This window comes from Arachis ipaensis, chromosome B9 (assembly GCF_059453495.1).
Source record: "Arachis ipaensis isolate K30076 ecotype BB chromosome B9, ASM5945349v1, whole genome shotgun sequence".
Classification (NCBI taxonomy): Eukaryota; Viridiplantae; Streptophyta; class Magnoliopsida; order Fabales; family Fabaceae; genus Arachis; species Arachis ipaensis.
In genome coordinates, this window is record NC_142444.1 from 142744386 (window position 1) to 142768205 (window position 23820).

Below are 23820 nucleotides of genomic sequence, written 5' to 3' on the forward strand. Positions count from 1 at the left end.
AATGTAGATGGTTCATAGTTTTTATGTTTTATGTCTTTTATTTTATGGCTTGCTTATGACTTTTGAGTTATAATTTGCACTTGATGTTATGTTTATTTGCTAAATTTGCTACTATATTTGCTATATTAATTGGATGTTTTATGACTAGAGAGTTGCTTATATAGATAGATTTTATAATTTATTATATTTATAATTTTTCTGCATGTTTTTTTGTACATATATATGTATTTTTTAGGTAATCCGCCATTTCCGCCATCTGCTATAACTTTATGGCGGATTTTTTGGCTCACCGCCATGAGCCGCCATCAGCAATAAAAACCTATGATTTCAATTGTACTTAACTATCTTAATCGATTTTTTTATCCCAATGAATTTTATAGCTACTTTGGCTATAAGATATTGATATTGCTAATTTGGTTTGAATTCTATTAATGTAATACTAATTTTTATTGATTAATTTTTTTAAATGATATTTACAGATTTTTGTCCATGTTTATTATTTTTGGAGCACATTAGAATGCATGTAAAAGCACATACCATAATTTTTTTTTAAAATTTCATAAGGATATAGCCACGATTTAAAAGCGTGACAATAGGTTTACCCATCTAGGTACATTTTAGAAAGTGTGGTTGTATGTCCTCTGAAAGCGTAGCCAAAATCAACCCAATTGGCACGTTTCTGAAAGTGTGGCTGTATTTTCATTTTTTTTTGGTACGCTTTTAAGCGACGGAATAAATGAAAGCGTGGCAAAAAATAAAGCATGCCAATAGATCGAGAAAAGTGTGGCGATAGAGCAACTGACACGCTTGTAGATGTGACCCTTTCAAAAGCATGCCGATAGCTCAAAAAGCGTGGCAAAAAGCTATCGCTGCGTTTTTTGTACTTTTTGGCATGTTTTAAAAGCGTGGCAAAAGGCTAATTTTCTTGTAGTGCAACAACCATGATGCGGAGAATTATTGAAAACTCCAACGGACATTTACTTAAGAACCAGAGAGTTCTTCAATCTAGTACATTTTGTTGTGCTGCATGTTCTCAGAAAAAATTAATTGTAAGGCCATCACCAGTAAAAATTGGATTTGAGTCCCCTAAATTTCTAGAAAGAATTCAAGGAGATATATGTAGACCAATTCATCCACCATGTGGATCCTTTAGATACTTTATGGTATTAATAGACGCATCTTCGAAATGGTCATATGTGTGCTTATTATCTTCTCGTAACTTGGCGTTTGCGAGATTATTTGCTCAAATGATTATATTAAAAGGACAGTTTTCAGAAAATCCAATCAAAACAATTCACCTTGATAATGCTAGTGAATTCACCTCTCAAGCTTTCGATGCTTATTGTATGGCCAATGATATAAGTGTTGATAGCTCATGTTCATACACAAAATGGGCTAGCAGAGTCACTAATTAAACGACTTCAACTGATTGCTAGACCTTTACTTATGAGAACAAATCTCCCAACATCGACTTGGGAGCATGCTATTTTACATGCTGCAGCACTTATTCGCCTAAGGCAAACAAGTTACCACCAATTCTCTCATCTACAGCTAACTTTTGACCAGCAGCCAAATATTTTTCATTTGAGAATATTCGAATGTGAAATATATGTTCCAATTTCCTTGCCTTATCACACCAAAATAGGACCCTAAAGAAAATTGGGGATATATGTTGGTATAATTCTTCCTCTATAGTGAGGTATCTTGAGATACAGATTGGAGATGTATTTAAAGTCCAATTTGCAGATTGTCATTTTGATGAATTAAAATTTTCAACATTAGGAGGAAAGAATAAACAAATTAATTAGAATGCATATCCTTGATGCATTTAGATCCTCGATCAAGGCAATGTGAATTAGAAGTTCAAAAGATCATACATTTGTAAGGACTAGCAAATGAGTTGCATGATGCATTTTCTAATACGAAAAGGATAACTAAATCCTATAAACCAGCTAAAAATTCTCCAATTCGAATTGATGTCCCAGTTGGACAAATGGTCACTGAAACAAATTCACGCCAAAAGCGTGGTAGACCTGTCGGTTCTAAAGACAAAAATTCTCAAAAAAGAAAAGAGGTAAATACTATTCCCGTTAAAAAACATAAAGACATAGTAAAGACACCTGCAGTTGTCCAAAATTCTTATATAATTTTGACGCCAAAAGACGTTCAGGTACCTGAAAATTGTGAAAATGATAAAATCTCGATAAGTTGTGTCTTTATAGGAGTAAAATGGCATCGAAATAGAATCATTATCAACGAAATATTTGCATATAATGTGGTATTACACATCATGCGTGAAAGTAAGGATCTTGAGTAAAGAATAGTCGAAGAATGTCAACAACTGAATGTTTGGCCAAAATGTGAAGAAGCTATGAAGGCTGAGTTAGACTCACTTGCAAAATGTGAAGTCTTTGGACCTGTAGTCCGTACACCAGAAGATGTAAAACCTGTTGGATACAGATGGATATTTGTGAGAAAACGAAATGAAAAGAATGAATTTATACGCTACAAAGCTTGACTTGTGGCGCAAGGTTTTTCACAAAGGCCCATATATTATGAAGAAACATATTCCCCTATAGTAGATGCAATAACATTGCGTTATTTGGTCAGTTTATGACCATAGGCTACATATGCATCTAATGGATGTAGTGACAGCTTATTTATATGAATTATTAGATCGTGATATCTATATGAAAATCCCTGAAGGATTAAAGATATCTAAACCATCCAATGAATATTCGCAGGGGTTATACTCTGTTAAATTACAAAGATCTTTATATGGTCTAAAGTAATCTGGACGAATGTGGTATAATAATCTTACTGAGTACCTGGCTAAAAACAAATTCAAGAATGATGATATCTGCCTATGTTTTCACAAAGAAATCTGAATCTGGATTCATTATAATTGCTGTGTACGTGGATGATTTAAATATCATTAGAACCCTTGAAGAGATTCCAACAATTATACAAGCTCTAAAAAAAGAGTTTGAGATGAAAGATATTGGAAAGACTAAATTTTGTCTTGACTTGCAGGTCGAGCATACAAAAAATGGGATCTTTATTCATCAAACAACATACATAGAAAAGATCTTGAAAAGATTTTATATGGATAAGTCACATCCATTAAGTACCCCAATGATCGTAAGGTCTTTTGATGTGGAAAAGGATCAATTCCGTCCTAAAGAAGAAAATGAAGATATCCTTGGTCCTGAAGTACCATATCTTATTGCCATTGGAGCGCTAATATGTATTGTTAATAACACACGATCCAATATATCATTTGCTGTGAACTTACTAGCAAGGTATAGTTCCTCTCCAATAAAAAAATATTGGAATGGAATCAAACAAATCTTTCGATATCTTTATAGAACGGTTGACATGGGATTGTTTAATCCATATGGATCCAAATCACAATTACTTGGCTATGCAGATGCAGGATACTTGTCTGATCCACACAAAGGGAGATCTCAAACAGGATACCTGTTCACATATGGTGGTACAACTATATCATGGAGGTCCACAAAACAGACGATTGCAACAATATCCTCTAATCATGTAGAAATACTAGCGATACACGAAGCTAGTCACGAGTGTTTTTGGCTCAGGAGTTTAATCTAATATATTTTGTCATCGTATGGACTGATTGATCATAAGATAGCTCCAACTGTTCTGTTTGAAGATAATACAGCATGCATTGCTCAACTTAAGGGTAGATACATCAAAGGTGATAGAACAAAGCATATTTCTTCCAAATTCTTCTTCACTCATGACCTTCAAAATCAATGAAAAATTGATGTCCAACAGATCCATTCAAGCAATAATCTGGCAGATTTATTTACAAAGTCACTTCTAAAATCCTCCTTTGAAAAATTGGTACATCAGATTGGGATGCGCCGATTTTGAGATATTAAATGATGTCGACAAGAGGGGGAGACTGTACTCTTTTCTTCTTGGTCAGGTTTTTTCCATTGGGTTTTTCTTGACAAGGTTTTTAATAAGGCAGTTCCCATCACAAAGGATATTGTACTATTTTTCTTTCACTCAAATTTTTTTCCATTGAGTTTTCCTTTAGTAAGGTTTTAACCAGGCATATTCCTAAATGCTCATCCAAGGAGGAGTGTTAAGATAAGTATGATGATGTGGATGCCCATTTAATGGGCGGTTCACTCTTTCCAAGATGAGAATTCATCTTCTCAAAACAGATTGAAATTAATGAAATTAAAAGGCACTACTCTTGTACGTATATAAATAGGCATGACCTGATGTAAAAGCTACATACAACAGTAATAATAAAATCACTTCTCTCATTCTTCATATATTGTTCCTCTCTTTCTCTCTTTTACAAAAATAAGCTACTACATATATTAGTAGATATATATAAATCATCTCTATTATATTGAGATAATTATATTGGTGAATATTAATACTAAATTATCTATTTATGCTTTTTTATTTTATATCTATTTCTTCTTTTTATTTATTTATTTTACAATACTAATATCTCCATTCTTTTTTTAATTCAACTTCTCCTAATAATCCTAAACCTTATATAGATGACCATATAGATACCTAGTTGACTTTGACTAACTATATATATTTGTTGCTGATTTATATTTTGAAAATATAGCAACGTATATATATAAAAGTAAATATTATGATATGCCACCATTTACTTTTTGTCACATTAAAAAATAGGTAAAATTGCAAACAAGTGTCAAATTGAGTCACAGTTAAACTTTGAATTATTAATGACATTCATTAAAAATATTTTTTACACACTAAAATCGATCATTATATATTTGTATATAAATATATATATAATTTAATTTATTTATAATATATATTTTATATTAATAATTAATTTTAATATATACTAATACGAATAGATATTATTTATTACTGATACCAATTACCAAGGACAGAGGGAACTCACGGTTTAGGGTAGAGAGCATTTATTTTCTTTTTGCATCTTGAATCTTGATCATTTAAGAAAATGTTTCGAAATTTCAATTTATGTTAGCTCCCCAATCCATTTCGTAATGTAACGGAAGTTTGACGAAATTCACCACCAAGAAGCAATTCTTTCTTCAAAGTTCGTAAATATTTTTCGTATTTCCTTCACCAAGCCGTAACAATTAAATAAAGAAAAATAGAAACAAATCATAGACAAGCAGAAGGGTATTATAAGTCGTGTTTTACGACAAAGTTACTTTTATTATCTATGCATAAACAATAATGTCAGGGACAACACCCCATTTAGTTTACACTAATTCCTACTCAATATACAACACCGCCAAGCAGCTAGATTACATTGCATGCACCAGTCTCCAAAGCAATCACAAATTCTATATTTTTCAGAGGCAGTAAGCCTTATAAAGGCCAAACATTGTATACCTAACAATTTCAGTCTCCTGCGACATCACACAAATTGATGTCAAGTGTCAAACTATGTATGTATATGGTATGGAATAATCATGCAAATGTTACATACTATTACTATAACGAGTGCTAAATTACAGCATGCTTAAAGTGTAAGCTGATCCATGTTCTTAACATTCCTTGCATTCAACCTTCCTTCATCTTGCTCATCGCATGGGTTTCCTCTGTAATTGGATATTGCCTCTTCATTGTCTGAGCAGCCTGGTCTTTCAGTAAGGAACTGTTCCCAAAACACATCATTTACCCTGTTTGGCTGAGTAACTTGGTTGTTACTTGGAGTTTCCAGGGAAGAAGCCAAATTGGTTGCATCATTAGCTTGGTTTCGGTTTGAGAAAACTCCACCATTGGATTCTTTACTGTTGGAATGAAACCTAGGCTCTGCCAGCTTGCCAATTTCTTGAGAGTCTATTTGGGATGCTTTTGCTGAGTATGAATTTCTATTGACCTTAAACGGGCACGATGCCAAAGTAAGTTGGCAGGATATGTGACTATCACCTTCTTCACTACTTGGCTCCAACGTACACAGTTTTGGGCTCTCAGCATTCGTCGCTCTTTGTGATAAACATGAATCCATCTTGAAAGTAAAAGATGCCCCAGTATCAGCAAGCTCCAATGTTTCTGGTGCAAATGGAACAGATGTTCTTGTCTGGATTCCTGTTTGTTCTCCTTCAGATATTTTCTTCTGTGGACTTTCCCCATCTTCATTTGAACTTTGTGTGCTACGTGACACTAAGTTCATATCTGACACAGCTGGTGACAATTCCAGTCTGAGTTTGTTCGAGAAATCTTGATGGAAAACATTCCCAAATTCCATTCTAAAATTGTTGGGATTGTCCACAAAACTACTTTCTACAACAGGTTGCATGTCATCAACTTGAGGCAATCGTCTTTTCTTGTTATATGCTGATAAATCCATGGACTCAATTTTCCGGGAAAACTGCTCAACAAAAGTAGGATTCTGAAGAGCCTTCTCGAAAATGTTCAGCAAATGTTTCTGCCTCTTCTCCATACCATCTAATCGCTGCTGAAACTCTTCTAGATGAAGCTTCGCTGTTGATTGATGTTGCTTGAAGCTGAAAATATTAGATTCAATGGAAGATTTCTCACGGTTAAGTTTTTCGATTTCTTCCTCAAATGCTGCCCTTTCTGGATCCACAACAGAGCCGGGAGGATGACTATGACTGTGAATAGGTTTTCGGCGGTGGATATTCTTAAGAAGATGCTTTTGGTCTTTTATAAAATCATCATTAGCAAACTCCCACCGTTCAGGATGTATTTTGTGAAATCCCTGACCAATGAACACACATGAATGAATAAACCAAAACAAAATTAAACTATAAAAAACTTGTCCAGCTTCCCCCTTAAAAACAGAAATCAATGTGGGAGGGGAAATGGGTCAATGAGCAGAGCTTTTAAAAATCAATTCAATTGTATCTTCTCTTCCAATCTGTTTGAAACACTAAGCAGGAAGAGCAAACAAATAGCTCTTATTAGAAAAAAAAATGGATACCTACTAATGGAACAAATAGATGAGTCTTTGAGGAGCATATCAAAATTCAGATTCAAATATCAAACATGCCTATCATCATGTCATTATTAAATAACTTACCCATAACTATTTATTGAGCTTTGTTGATTCCTAAAACTCAACACACTTGCTTCACTTGTTGAAGACAACCAAGCTAGTTCTTATTTGTACCCCTGAAGAAAAGTAGAAAACCAAACATTGACAGTATTTCACCGTAGTAATCTTTCTTAGTAGCTGCTGTTTCTAGCTGGTTGCTATTTGTACTATGATGGTTTTTAGTATATAAGTCTAGCCATAAAGGGTGGTGACATCACCATACTCCTACAACACCAAGAACCCTAAATTCTAAGATTCTAACAACTTCAAAGAAATAAGATGCATGCAACATGCATGCTTTGCCAATAATACAACATCAAAATCCAGGATTAACATCTGAACACATTTGGTTTCATATCTGTGCGAAACCAAAAGCAACATTCTTCCTATTTTCCTCTCCCTAATGGGAAAACACTAGTGTACTTTATTAGTGTATGTATTAGACTTGCTGAAGACTGATCACAAATCCTTGACGCGATCCAAACCCTAACCTAACCAAAATCTTTCCTTTTGAGCTCTAAAACTATTAAATTCACACTCCATACCCAAGGATCAAACAACAAGAAAGCAACACTACCATTGACCAACCGTATCTTCGAACATCATCTGTAATTTAAACTAACGACCATATTTCATTCTACTGTTTCAACACCATCAATGTATTAAATCTTGAGTAAGTTCAAGTTGCAGATAAACTTCATTTTCAGATTCAAACCTAAACTCTCCGTTGATTTCACCACAATAATGATCATTGATGTCATCATACAAATCAAAATTTCCATTCAATTTCATCGCACTATCAAAGGTAACATAAAATTGAATTATAGCCAGCAAACAGAACACAATGACAAAATAAGTATAAGCACCAATTCTATATTATACTTGCGAATCGAAGGAACAACAACTCACATAGGTATTAAGCTGGCGGATGAAGCTAGAAAAGTTGTTATGCTTGAAATAGGTAGGTAGAAGAAGACGCGCAAACTCCGGCGGGTTCCAAACAACGAAGCTGTTGTTGGTGGAGCTGTTCCAAGAAACGATGTCATCGGTGGCGGAATCGTCAACCATGTCATAAGTCTTCAACAAGAACGGCGCCGGTCCACCTCCTGCTCCTCCTCCGGTGGATTGCGGCGCTCCTCCCTCCATTCCAGATCCTTCTAGAAAATCCTCTCCTTCTCGAAGTAATTAGAGAATAATTGGAAAGAAAGAAGACCTGCAATTCCGGTTCCAAACGTAATCAAATCGGGACAGTTTAGCAAGGTTGCGAGAACCAAACCGGTCATTGAACTGGTCAAGTGGCGGGTTAATTGGTTCAATGGTCCAACCGTAGTTGAATCGGTTTAGTTAAATATACAATAAAATTATTAAAAATTTAATATACAATTTCAAATATCCAAATTCAATGATTTCTAAACTAATAAAATTCAAAATTTTGTAATTTCATTTAATAACTTGTCCATATTTTATCAGTAAAAATTTACAAAGGGATTAAGATCTCTCCTTGCTGGGAATAATGCATAAAAAACCAGTTGCATCGATCTCTTCTTTGATTCCCAGTGTAAAGCAAAATAATCCTTAAAGAACTTTACTCTACTCCCAGCTTCCCCAAACTCCTCCTCAAACTTCTTCTTCCAGAGGTCATTATTCCCAGACAGGTACCCCAGTTCTGTACACAAGCAAGCCACCCTAGCCACAACAACACTAGGAAGACACTCCAAAATCATCATCTTAAGTTCTGTGGGGACAGGAAACACGGTGGAAGGTCCACAGCTTTGTCACAAAGATCAATCAATAATCGCAATGCAAGCCTATCCTTAACCATCTTCCACAACTCAAAAATCTCACTTTATTGATCAACAACAGCATCATCATCAAAATTATCCTTGGATTCAAAATTTTCCAGCATCAACCTCAAGGGCTTGGCAAATTTACGGTTATCCATAGTATTCAAGAAAACTCAGCATCTAAAGTCGAGAATCCAAAAACAGAAAAACTAAGCAAAAAATCCAAACTCAGAATCATAAAACCCAGCAACTCAGAATCACACAATCAGAGTTGTTAACAAATTGAATAACAGAATCAACTCAAAACAAGCAAAAATAAATTGAAGCAGAAGTGCTTACCCGCGGCGAGGGAGGAAGGAAGTGACGGCGGCGACGGAGAAAGGAAGTGAACTCGGTCAAAGAGAGCGAGAGAGAGCGAGAACAGGGAAGCGAGCTCAGAGAGAGAGACAGAAAGCTCGAAGAGACGACGACCGACTGACCCAGCAACGGCAACGCCACGGGCTCGACGCGGACCTTCGTGCAACGGCGAGGAGGAGACGAACGATGAGAATAGGGCCGAGCAGACCTTTCCACAGGCGATCACGGCACTCGCGAGGAGAAAGGTTCGGCGACCTTCTTGACTGTTTTGGTGATGAGTTTGGGATGGTAGCTGGTGGGTGGTGGCTGCTCTGAGAAGGGTATTAGGGTTTTATGTGAGCGAGAGAGACCCGGAGAGGAAGGGGTGGGGTGGGACTTCTTTTTCTGATCTGTGTTTTTGAGAGAGAGAGAGAGAGAGAGAGATTGACTTCTGCACAAAATTGGCGTGCGGATGATAGTTGTTTTGCCAAAGGAAGCTGCCAAAATTGAAAATACACACCAACTAGATTTTGGAATTTTGGGAAAATAAAAATTATTTTTTTATTCTATTATATAAAAAATAATTTTTATTTGTAAGCTTAACATAAAATTAATGTGACATATTTTTTAGAATATTTTTTATTTATTTTTTAATTTATTAAATATAATTTAAATTAATTTAATTAAATATTTAAATATTATATAATTTAAAATAATGTATATCAATTAATTGATTTAATTTTTATAATATATAAATTTATAGACTAAATAAAATAAAATAATTTATTATTTATTTAAATTAAATATAATAAATATAAATTAATTTAGTTAAAAATTTATTATTTTTTAGTTTTTCATATATAAAGATGACTGAATAAAATTACAAAAATGATTTTTTTATTACTTTTGTTATTTTAATCTTTTTTTCTCTTTAGATGTAATTTGGTTTTATATTAACTTTGTTTATTTAATGATAAAATATATTCATATTAATTATATTATATATTAGTCTATTTTTTCTATATATTTTGATTTTTATAATTGTTACTTAACTCGTTATTTTCGTTTTTTTGAATTATTTTTATTTTTTTTATGACTAGATAATTAAAAAAATAAAGCAATGAGAGAAAAAAAAATACGATAGCTATAGACAAAAACTAAGAAACCAAAACAACATCATTTTTCAGCATTATTATTATTAATATGAACTTCATTATTTTTTTAGCATTCTTTAATATGAGCTTTATTTTATTAAGTGTTTAACTATGTAAAATTATATTATATATTAGTATATAAAAATCAATTATTTCTTTAATTTGTTCGTCTAATATGTTTTATATTAGAGAAAATTTCACTTCCCTCCTTTTTGTTTTATAAATGTACATTTTTCTTCCTTCTAATTTTTAAAAAATTTTCTCTTTAATCCATTTTAAACTTTTTGTATTAACTAATGTTAACTTTATCCATTTTTTAAGAAAAAATAAATTATTTTTTAAAAAATACCCATTAACAAAAATTTTATTTTTTATCATTAAATTTTGCTTACCAAAATATCCTTTAATAAATTATTCTTTTATTGGTTAAATTGTATTTTTTAAAAAATTTAATAATTATATTATTTTTTTAAAATACCCTTCAATAATTTTTTAATTATTAAATTATAATTTTACCAAAATTTTTGTTAACAATTTTTTTATATTTTACTATTAATTTTTCGATATCTATATATATTATTTTAACATTAAATAAAAAATTTTAGTAAGATTATTTTTTGGAAAAACTACCATTTGTACCCATAAATTTTGCGAACGCTGACAAAAGTACCCATCAAACAAGAAAACTAACGTTGTATCCATGAAAGATGGGTTCCGTGTGACAATAGTATCCAGACCGTGATTTTTTGTTAATTTTTTAATAAAATTCCCAAATTAACCCTTCTATCTTCATCCCCAAATTCCAAATTTCACAACCCTAATCCTTTTTCTTCCTCTGCACCTCCGGTGAGTTCCCACGAAGCCCTCCAAGCCACCTTCTCCAACCGCAAACAAGATTCCCATTCTCGATCTCAATCCTCTCTCTTCTCCATCTCCGTCTCCATCTTCTCTGCCTTCTTCATCATCAACTCCCTCGTCTCCCTCTTTGACGCACACAACTCAAACGACGCCGTTGGCTCCGTCCTCCAACTCCAGCTCCTACCAATCGCCCTCCTCTTCCTCTCTTACTCCCTCCTCTCTCTCTTCACCTTCCCCCTCCCTCTCCCCTCATCATTATTAGAACTCCTTGCCGCCTTCGCCTTCGTCCAAGAGTTCCTCTTGTTCTCTACTTTCAGAGGAAGGATCCAAGCGGGGTCGAAAACCGTTACTACAGTCTCTTGCTGGTTCCCATCGCTGTATATGTTTTCTCCACTTTTCTTGAATTGAAGTCTCCGGGCTCCGCTTTCCCCAAATTGGGTCGTGGAATGGGCTTCATCCTTCAGGGCACGTGGGTCATTCAGATTGGCTTGGCTTTGTTCTCCGGCTAGGTGGCGCAAGGGTGCTCCCTGCACCAGCTGAGCAGGGGAAACTATACTCTGAGGTGCAAGGGCCACATGGACTACCACAGAGCCAGCGCCCTTGCCACGCTTCAGTTCAACTGCCAACTTGCTCTCATGGTTGTTCTTTCTGTTGGTGCTTATTCGGTAATCTCTGCGAGGAAGGGAGGATCTTTAGAATCTTCTTCTGCTGCTGCCAGTTACAGGCCGATTAGTTTTGCTGAGATGCAGCAGTTGGAGAATTCCATGAATTTCACTTTGGATTCTAATGATAATGATGGTGAAGAGAGATAGAAGGGGACTGTTGTTGAACATGGTAATGGGTTGCGAAATTTGAAATTTGGGGAAGAAGATACAAGGGCTAATTTGGGAATTTTATTAAAAAATCAACAAAAAATCACAGTCTGGATACTATTGTCACACGGAACCCATCTTTTATGGGTACAACATTAGTTTTCTTGTTTAATGGGTACTTTTGTCAGCGTTCGCAAAATTTATGGGTACAAATGGTAGTTTTTCCTTATTTTTTAATATCAATATATATTAATTGTTATATATATTAACAGTAATAAGATTTTTTCGTTAACAATTTTTTATATTTTATTATTAATTTTTTGATATTTATATATATTATTTTAACATTAAATAAAAAATTTTAGTAAGATTATTTTTTAATATCAATATATAGTAATTGTTATATATATTAACAGTAGTAAGATTTTTTATTTAATGTTAAAATAATATATATTGATATAAAAAAATTAATAGTAAAATATAAAAATAATTGTTAACAAAAATTTTGGTAAAATCATAATTTAATAATTAAAAAATTATTGAAGGATAGGTATCTTAGAATAAAATAATTTAATTATTAATTTTTCTAAAAGTATTTTAATAAAAATACAATTTAATCAATAAAAAAATAATTTATTAAAGGGTGTTTTGGTAAGCAAAATTTAATGATAAAAAATAAAATTTTTGCTAATGGATATTTTTTCAAAAAATAATTTATTTTTTTTAAAAATGGATAAAGTTAATATTAGTTAACATAAAAAATTTAAAATGGATTAAAGAGAAGGTTTTTTAAAAGTTAGAAGGGAGGGAAATGTACATTTATAAAATAGATGGGAGGGGAGTGTCATTTTAGCATGTCGCAGGAGAGGAGAGTGGAATTTTCTCTTTATATTATTATTTGATTTTACATTTTTATCTAAAAATGTATATTTTTTTAATTAAGTTTATGCACAAATTTATCATGTTAATGAATAAATATTAAATTTATATGTGAAATTTTTTCATTTCAAGAAAAAAAATAATTAAACTCAGCCTGCGAAGTTAAGGCTGGCCGGAGAATATTTACATATATATATACATAGCCCCAAGTTTCAAAATACACATACATAAACCCTAATTCTCCATAAAACCTCTAAGAGGTACATAAACAAAGCATTCTTATACACAAGAGGAGAGACTATAAATTTATACATAATAATATCAAAATAACAAAAGAAAACCCCAAAGTAAACCACTTCGCCGCAGAAACTCCAGACGCCTATTGAGGTGCCTCACGACCTGCATCTGAAAAACGACAACACAGTATGGAATGAGAACCGGATGTTCTCAACATGGTAAAGGTGCCACGCACATAAGATATAAGATCTTGGGAATGCCAGAGGCAATCCTAGAACGCCGACATTCATATTATAAAACTTAAGAATTAAAACGGAAACCATAAATAAGGGTGGTTTTCTAAGGATTCATAAACTTAACCAAATACTTTAACCTAACCCTCCATCATCCTCTTTCCTCCAAAACCTCCATCACCAGTATAATTACACAGACAAGCAAGCAGACAATAACAAACACAATTAGGATACAAGTAGCACGTATACAAGTAAGCATATGAAAGTCACATAGGCATTCCCAATTAGAGTATGAACAAGTAATTCAAGCAATATGCTTATGATTCATGCCTGTCCTATGGCTGTTGATATCAACTGTCAGTTACTTAGCCAGCCCAACATGTCCTAGTAGCTAACCGTGGACAGTACACCAAACACGGAGCAAGTGGGACAACGCCGCAACCCTTACATCTTACCCGCGTACCCGGAGCAGGGGACAGCTTCACCCTGCCTCTTACCCAGGTGGCATATAGCTCTCAACCTAGAGCAAGTGGCGACATAATTCCACCTTTGCATCGTACCCGGAGTTTCGAACTCTTAACCGGAGCAAGTGGATACACCACTACATCTTACCCGGCAATCTTGCCTCTTACCCAGAGCAAGTGGTTAACACCACTGCGTCTTACCCGGAGGCACATCACAATCAATTTCAATTTCATTATCATTATAATTCATTCATAATCATCTATAACCAATGCATAATCATCCTTTACAATAATGGCATTACATATACTTCAGTTCTCTGCATTTTTCATACATAATTCATCATTTTTCAACCTTGCTTCACCCTCAAGTTACCACTCTTTCCTAGTTCCATCTTATCACTAGGCTTACTAATAAAATCTAGGACCAAAGGAATGAAAATAGAGGTTTAGCAGTTTAAAATTAGGTTTAAAATTCAAAAACCAGATTTGCTAAAACAGGGGCCACGCATACATGTGGGCGTGAAAAATATTTGCTCGCGTACGCGTGAATCCCAACCTGAAAGGGTTGGTCGCGTCGCGAGCAGCTAGACACGTACGCAAACCCTACGTCACGCGTACGCGTGGAAGTACGTTTTTCCAAAAGTTTTGCTTAATCAAAAACTGCAGAATTTCATTTTGGGACCCTAAACTTTCGACGCGCATAACTTTTTCGTTTCTAATCATTTTTCTTCTGTTCTTTGAACAGCATAAACTTCACAGACCCAATTTTCATATAAAACAAATTTGAAATCATTTTGGGGTCCGGAAGCCAAGTTATGCTTCACCGAAGTTCGGCCAAAAATCAATTTTACACAAAAGCTCCAAACCTCAATTTTCATTAACCCAAACTCAAGTCACACTTCCATTACATATAATTGGCATAGCCACGTACCATTTATTTTACCAAAGTCATTCACAACCTGCTTCAATCAATTATACATCAATATGTACCTAGTTTCATACCTAATTCTCATGACTTTAGTCACAACATACCACCACAAACTCATGTTCATTCCTTTTCCTACTTTACAAGCACCAATAAGTCATCATTTAACAGCCCAATTCCAACATCAACAGTCAAGCAAAAACTCATTATTTATGATTAAGTACTAATCAGTTTACATGCTCATACATTCATTCCTATCTTAAAGTCAACTAGCCTAAGTCTTCACAGAACATTATATATTATATACGTGAAACCTAAACCATACCTTGGCCGATTTCCACGTATTACCCAAGATAACCCCACAAGACAAGCTCGCAAGCCTTCCACACCGAAGTTCAATTCTAGCACCAACCAATTTTCCAACTAAGCTTCCAATGGCCCCAAAGACTTCATATCATACATACATACACACCTAACACAAATGTAACATATTTATACCCAAAATTCAATACCCAAAATACTTAATCAATGAATTAGCTAAGGTTCTAGGATTCTCACCTTACCAATAGGAAATTGGGACAAGACTCGGTAAGTCCACCAAGTTAATTTGATCCTAAACACCGAAATTTAACAATTTTTAACATCTTTGCACATGAATTTTCGAAACTGAAACTGAGAAAATCGAGGAATAAAATGTGACTTCTTTACCTTACAATATACTGGACTTTGTAGAACTCGAAGCCGCGAACGCGTAACCGCAAACGGTGCGGCGATCAGAGCGAGAAGTTATGTGAGATCAAAGGTTGAGTGAGGGTTTTGGAAATAGAAGTGTTCTTCCTCCCTTTGCTGGAATGTTTCAGCGTTCCATGCATGTACGGGGAGAGAGAATGGGCTGTGCCCATCCAATTAAGTGGAGTTAGATTGGGCTTGGGCCCAATACGGGTTCGGTTCAATCGGTTCGGCCTATTCGGTTCAATTTTGAGCCAAATTCTTTGAAATTAGTGTTAAAATTCTTTTTTTAATTAGCTCTATCCCATATTACTATAAAATTCACATTTTTAATTTCTTTTATTAAAAATTAATTTATTGATTAATTATTCGCTAATTGCGGGATTTACAACTTGGTTAAGTATTTTGCTTGAATGTAGAGTTTTATTCTTTATTTAAAAGGATAGTGATCTTAATTATCTTCTAGAAAAATTTATATTAGTTGTTATTTTAAAGGATTTGTCATATGTTTTTACAAGAAATTATATTTTGTTTGATACAATTTAATTTTATATTCTTTCAAAATAAAAATATTTTTACCTTTTTCAATGTTATAGTCATCTAGTTTATCTATCTATTTACCTATTCTATTATATAAAAATCGAATTCCTACACTTAATAATGGAGTTGATGTGACATACTTCTAAGAGTATTTTTTGATTTATTTTTAACTCATTAAATATAATTTACTATAATAAATTAATTATATCAACTAATTGATTTTATTACATATTTAAATATCACATAATTTATTATAATTTATATCAATTTATTTTGATAGTATTTTCTAATTTATTTCTTTTAATATTCTGGTAGCATTTTTTAATTTATTTCTTTTAATTTATTAAACCAAATTAATTATACTAATTATATGTACTAATTAATTGATTTAATTAATTTATTAGTCATTAAAATATTAAATCTATGAATAAAATAGGTAATTGAGATATTTTCAATTAATAATTAAATCAAATCAAATCATATCTATTGAACCAAATTTAAATCATGTGAATTAAGAACCAAATTAAAATATAATTTCTTACTTATTCAAATTGAATGCAATAAATACAAATTAATTTTGTTAGATAATCATAGTCTTCTGGTCTTCTATATATAAATGGCCAAACAAAATTATAAGAATCATCATTTTTATCGCTCTTGCTATTTCATCTCTTCTTTTTTTTCTTTTTTCTTTATATATAATTTTTTTTATGTATAAATGTACTCAAAATGAGAAAGCATGAATGAATGTTTCATTGATTGTTTGTTTGACGAATACCATAGCCCAAAAATGACTCAATTTAAATATTCTACCATTACTTATGGAAGTTAGACCGGTAGTAATTTAGGGTGGGCAATGTATTTTTTATAGTATTGGATAGAAGAATGTTTATAAAAATGAATATACCCATTGTAATGAATTTTCTTTGTTAACTTGTTATTTTTTACCTAACAAACAACATTCATATTGAATATATTATTTTCATCAGAAGTCATACATAATTGATTGATAATTCTGTGTAAAAAGATTCCCGTGATGACTAAATATCGTACCATTAACTTACTAAAGTTAATTCTCTTATGATTATGCCAATGTATAAAACTATCAGAGAGAAACTGATTAGATTACATTTGTTTCTAATGAGGTAGGCAAGTTTTTAGTCTTAATCACGGTTGGAGTTGAGGAAGGTAAAAAAAATACTAATAATACAAATACTGTTTATTTTAATACTAATAATGCTCCGCATCCATGTAATTTCCCTAACCGAGTCAACCAAGTTGTTTTTGCTTCACGCGCCCGCCACCTTCTAATGTAAAGCTTCTTCCTCAACGTAGAGCTTCTCTTTCTCAATGTAAAGCTTCTCTTTGTTCTTCTTCCTCAACGTAGAGCTTCTCTTCCTCAACGCAGAGCTTCTCTTCCTCAACGTAAAGCTTGTCGTCGTTCTTCTCTGCTTTGATTCTTTGATTTTCTTCTTCGTTTTCAGATTTCAATCTGCATTGCATTTATGTTCTTCGTTTTTAGATTTCAGTTATTTTTCTTTGTTTTCAGATTTCAATAGCGTATCAAAATAATAAATGATTCAAGTTTAAATCAGTTGAATGAGAGCAATTTAGATTATTCTTCTGAATCAAATCAAGTGGACGAGGTTTGGATTATTCAATTTTGAATTCAATGGAATGGAATACAATCGCTAAATCCAGTTGTTTATGAACACCATTTTTTATTCATTTCATATTATATAATGGTTTCATTTTGATAATATTTTTGGTTCATTCGAGATGCAGGTATTTCTGAATTTAAATTTATATAGTGGACAAATTTTTAGTTCATTTGGTATTATACAATGATTTTGTTTTGATAATATTTTCGGTTCATTCTTCAACGATTTTGAATGCAATGGAATGCAATTGAATAAAGTGATAATGAATAGAATTTGGATAGAATACTGGAGTTTCTGAATTTACAGAATGCACATGTTTTGATTCATTGGTTATTACACAATGGTGTTATTTTGACAATATTTCGGTTCTTTTTACAGATGTGTTGTGGATGAACAATTTGTCCCAAAGGTTGAGATGACTTTCAAGACACTGAAAGAAGCTGAAAAGTTTTACAAAGATTATTCCAAACTTGCTGATTTTTCTATGAAAATAAGAAACACCACTCGGAAGGAAAATGGGATTAAGAATCAACTAATTACATGCAGTAGAGAGGGAAAGTGAAAATCCATGATATCTCCAATTCTGAAGACAAACCACTCAGCTGGAATAAATTGTCCAACCAGGATTTATGTACATATATTGAAGGACGTTGGTCTTTAGATAATTTTGAAAATTATTTTGAATCATTCACACCCTTGCTATCCAGATCGAGCAGAGATGCTTAAACAACACAGGGAGCTAAGCATGTTTGTGCGTCGTACCATTGAAAACAACGAGGAAGCTAGAATCAGACCAAGTAAAATATATCAGTCATTTGTAGCAGCAGCAGACAGTCATCGAAAACTAAGTTTTATAGAAAAGATGTGAGAAATTACATTACAAGAGAAGTACATAATGTTTTCGAACAAGATGATGCCAAAGAATTTGGCAAGTACTTATTAAGAATGAAAGAGAATAATCAAAATTTCTTTTTTGAGCTTAACCTTGAAGTTGATCACTCCATTAAAAATGCATTTTGGGCCGATGCAAGAAGCAGGGCTGCATACGAGTATTTTAGAGATGTTGTTTCATTTGATACCACTTACAACACAAACATGTATTCATTTCACTGTGATATAGTTTTCGGTTCATAGAGCTAACAAATTTCGGTTCATAACTGTTGTGAGTGTCCATTTTTGCAGGTACAATCTGGTTTTTGGTTCTTTTGTGGGTGTGAATCACCACGGTCAGTCGACACTTCTCGGATGTTCTTTGATGAAAAATGAGGACATCCAGTCATTCAAATGGTTATTCGAATGTTTGCTTCGTTGCATGGGAGAGAAGGCACCAAAAGGGATTCTTACCGATCAATGCGCATTAATGCCAAGGGCTATTGAGACCTGTATGCCAACAACAATTCATCGGTGGTGCATTTGGCATATTATGAAGAAGATCCCAAGCAAATTAAACGGCTACAAGTGACACAAAGAAATCGAACAAGAGATGAGTCATGTTGTTTGGAATTCGTTTACAAAAGAGGCATTTGATAGAAATTGGAATAATTTTCTCACAAAGTATGGTGTTGGAAGCAATAAGTGGCTTTCAGGTAACCAAGGTTTCATTCGAATTAATTGATGTTCTTACTTTTTCGGTGAAAACGAGTATAACTTTCGGTTCATTTGTGTTTGATTTTCGATTCATTTGAAGATCGTCATTTATGGATTTCAGTTTATCTTGATCACCACTTTTGTACCGGGATGAGAAGCACGCAAAGAAGTGAGAGCATGCATGCTTTTTTTAATAAGTTTATCACACGCAATAGCTCCTTGATTCAATTTGTGAAGCAATATGATAATTGCCTGGAAAGCAGATAGCAAAGAGAGAGAGAATTTGATGCTGCAGATTTTCACATCGTGATATCGTGTGCAACAAAATCACCAATAGAGGCTCAATTTAGCACGTGTATACTCATGAGAAGTTCAAGGAAGTTCAAGCACAATTCAGAGGAAAGGTGAATTACATCACAAGATCAACGCATTCCGCTCTAGGTTTTACGTCATATGAAATTGTAGAGCAGGTTTCTAACTCAACATTCAACAAGTTTGTTATTACTTATGACACAATATCACGCGAAGTAAAGTGCCAGTGCTTGTTGTTTGAGTCAAGGGGTATATTGTGCCGTCATTCTCTGAGTGTCTTAAACTTTGAGTGAGTAGATAAAGTGGCACCAAAATATATATTAGAACGCTGGAGTAAGAACATAAAGAGGAGGCACACACATATCAAGAGCAGCCAAGACGAGCCTCTATTGGAGCCGAGAAGCAAGAGATTCGACGATTTGGTGTTTCGGTCACACAATATTTGCGAATTTCCGTCAGAATCTGAGGAGCTGGCTGAAATTCTGCACCGGACTTTTGATAATGTCATGGCTGAGATGCAAGAATATCAAGTAAAAAGTAAAGGTAAAAGTTCGTTATCTCACAAAGATGCTACGTTGAGTTATGTTAACGACCTTCAAAGCCCCCATGTGTTAGAATAAGAGAACGTCTCAAGAACATATTGGGATCAAATATGAAAAAAATTGCAAATGCAACAAACAAAAAGAAAAAACCAGCTCTAAACGAGGTAACATTGATTTGCTTTTTATTAGGAAAAAATTCATTTGTGCATTTTGCTAATATATGATTTATTTTCTTTTTTGCAGTTGAACCTTTTAGATAGTGGATCAATGATTCAGTCAAGCCCCAACCTTTATAATGCATAAGATATGAATTATTTCGGAGAGGATTTTAGAAGTTTTAGTTTTTATTAATATAAATTTCGATTCATGTATGACTAAATTTCGGTTCATTTGGGTTCTAGTCATATAACGAGGGTTAATTTCTTATTTATGTTATGTTTTATTGAATAGTCACTTTTTATTTTTCAAATTAGCTTCTGCAATTTTGTTATGTCAAACAGTTTAGGTGTTACTGAAATTGAATAGTCATATATACATTTTTTCGGTTCATTTCGTGTAATAATTTCGGTTCATTTGTGTTTTTGGCATTCTTGATGTTTGATAAATACATTGAATTCATTCACTGTAAATATAGATTTATTTAATACAACACAGACAGTTCCAATAAATAAATAAAAAGGAATTAAAGAAAAGATTTTTAATTATATACATTTAACATTTACAACGATTCAAAGAAGAAGTGTTTGCTTTTTTATAAATTAGTGTTAATTATAATTCCTTACCACGAGTCAAAGATTGAAGCTATAACCTATTTACTTTCTATATCCCCATATGAGAATTTACAAAAAGAATTTGAGAGGGCAACGGATGACTTTGGGTATCTTATTGCTTCAGATGCCTCAATGGCTTTGTTTCTCAATTTATTTATCTTGTCCAAGAGAATGGTTGGACCATATTTCTGCCTAAAGGCATCTATTTCTTCCTACAATTCAAGTGAAAGAAATTACTTAATTTGAACCTAATGAAATAAGAAATGAACCGAAATTTATTAATTTAGGAATTACTTACCTGTTTCTAATTTTTACATTTATATTTTTCATTTTTGATATTTTCAGAATCAATTGTTTTCAACCATTTCATCACATATATTTTGCAATCATAACTAAGAAATAAATAAAAAAGTAAAGTATGATTAATAGAAGAGACACAACATATTAATAATAGCACAATAAAATATATTAATAATAGCACTATAACAAAGAAAGATTTTACGATGTTCGTTGACCGTTGATTGTAATATACGGTGCTTCAACGCCCTCTTCGTTGTCCATCAAAAGTTTTGCCCCAACATAAACCCTCATCTGAAATACTATTAAGCTCTGAAAAAGATACAAAAAGTGTACTTCAATTCAGTAATAATTGAACGAAACTAAGCCCACAAACAACATTCAATCAAGTACAATGAGTGATTGATAATAGCTAGAAATAAGAGATAACTTACAACAAAAATATGTATTATGTAAATAACTTATAACGAATTAGTTCAAAGCTAGTTTTGATTGAGGTATTTCTTTTTTCTTTTTCCTGACGGGGTCAAGCACATGGTAGGCCTTCTTTTTAACATCAATCCACAACTATCAATGGCCTCCATTGCAAACTGGTGCAAACAGCTGAAGTTTGGAAAAAGGATAGAATATTTCAGTCTAAATAATAGCAAACGACAAAATTGTTAAAGAAGTTTTAGAAATCACAACTTACAAATAGATGCGATGCTAGTTTTTTTTTTTGTCCAGAAAAGGCAGGAAGTCCTGAAATTCACTGATGCAGTAGGCCTTCTTCGTGTTTGGATCAATGTATTCAATATCGTACTTCTCCAACGTTAAATTCTGCAAAATGAACCTCAGTTAAATCACAAATGAATCGAAATGACCTCATATTTGAACATGCAGTCAAAAAACCTTAATCATGAACAAGAACATATCAAATTCACTTCTAGATTCAAATGAACCTCAAACAAACTAAGGAATAAACCGAAATTACTTCAAATTTGAACAAGTAGTAATAAAGACTCAATCATCAACAAAAATACATCGAATTCATTTCTAAATTCAAATGAACCTCAAATAAACTTAGGAATGAACCGAAATTACTTTAGATTTGAACTAGTAGTAATAAAGACTCAATCATCAACAAGAAAACATCGAATTCATTTCTTGATTCAAATGAACCTCAATTAAACTAAGAAATGAACTCAAAATTTCATCAAATTTGAACTAGCAGTAAAAAAATCTCAATCATCAACAAAAACAAATGAAATTCATTTATGGATTCAAATGAACCGAAATTATTTAACGAATAAAAAATTTGGCTTACCACAATATCTGTCGGCACGCGGTATATTTCTTCATCAAATCTGCGATATTTTTTGTTATTGAGAAACATACACATTGCAGAGACCACCTATAGGACAAAAATTTGTTAGATATATGGGAATAAAACCTTTTAGAAAAATCATTAATATTAATGTAATAGCCAAAGAATTTACCGTATTTTCTACATCTTGTCCAGGTCTTAGAGATATGAAGTAGAATCTAACCCCCTCTAAATGCACTTTGTGGTCCAACATAAATATCGTTTCATACTCATTAGTTGTATCTTTGTAAAACTTAGTTTGTTTCATCCATTGATAATATTTTTTCCTCAACTCTTCTGTTATTTCTTTTTCTTTCACCAGAGTCTTGTACCCTTTAAGGGTGTTCAACTCGGTTTTGCACTTGTTTCCTCAGCATATTGCAATGTATCTATCACTCCAGCATCCATTATCTCCTCTACCAACATTTCAAGTTGTGTTATTGTTGGTTGAGAGGTCGGGGTACTTGGTTGAGAGGTCGGGGGACTTATGCCAAGGCTGAAAGAAGGTGCATCATTTTCCCAATGCCGAAGACGGAAAGAACTGCAAGATGACAGAGAAAAGTTTTAAGTAATAATAAAAAAGCATTATGATATACCATCAAAACTAATAAAAAAGATTTTAAGTAAAACTTACACATTCAATGGTGCTTCTTGCTCGGACTGCCTTGCTAGAGTTTCTTCGCAGGCCTGCTGTTGGGGTCCCGGAAGACAGCTGTATTAAACAGAAAAGTGTTCAATATTGAACCGAAATTATCATTACATACCATCAAAACTAATAAAAAGAATTTTAAGTAAAACTTACACATTCAATTGAGCTTCTTGCTTGGACTGCCTTGTCAGAGTTTCTTTGCAGGCCAGCTGTTGAGGTTTTGGAGGACAGCTGTATTAAATAGAAAAATGTTCAATAATGAACCGAAATTGTTATTATATACCATCAAAACTAATAAATATAATTTTAAGTAAAACTTACACATTAAGAGGAGCTTCTTGCTCCGATTGTCTTGTCAGAGCTTCTTCACAGTCTTGCTGTTGGGGTTCCAGAGGGCAGTTGGATTAAACAAAAAATAATTCAATAATATTTTTAATTATTATTATTATATACTATTAAAACTAATAAAAAGAACTTTAAGTGGAACTTACACATTAAGAGGAGCTTCTTGCTCTGATTGCCTTGCCAAAGTTTCTTCGCAGACCTGGCATTGGGGTTCTAAAGGATAGCTGTATTCAATAGAAAAGAGTTCAATAATGAACCAAAATTATTATTGTATACCATCAAAACTAATAAAAAGAAT

At 33.0% G+C, this 23820-nt stretch overlaps 1 protein-coding gene and 1 pseudogene across 1 annotated transcript; one reads left to right on the plus strand and one right to left on the minus strand.

Annotated features, from left to right (window-relative positions):
• Nucleotides 1-5193: 5193 nt before the first annotated feature.
• On the minus strand, nucleotides 5194-9660 carry LOC107618132 (heat stress transcription factor A-5). Its single transcript, XM_016320088.3, has 3 exons — nucleotides 9187-9660; nucleotides 7973-8276; nucleotides 5194-6727 (listed from the first exon to the last, which is right to left on the minus strand). Exons 2-3 carry the CDS (start codon nucleotides 8207-8209, stop codon nucleotides 5525-5527), a joined length of 1440 nt encoding a protein of 479 aa, XP_016175574.1. The 5' UTR covers nucleotides 8210-8276; nucleotides 9187-9660; the 3' UTR covers nucleotides 5194-5524.
• Nucleotides 9661-11037: 1377 nt separating this feature from the next.
• Nucleotides 11038-20419, plus strand: LOC107615960 (uncharacterized; annotated as a pseudogene).
• Nucleotides 20420-23820: the final 3401 nt, after the last annotated feature.

Bases quoted from the DNA above. Each gene is read 5' to 3' on its own strand.
- LOC107618132 (XM_016320088.3), bottom strand. From the start codon at position 8,209: ATGGAGGGAGGAGCGCCGCAATCCACCGGAGGAGGAGCAGGAGGTGGA. The intron at 6,728-7,972 runs GTGAGTTGTTGT...TTCATTGGTCAG, and splicing joins TCCGCCAGCTTAATACCTAT to GGATTTCACAAAATACATCC.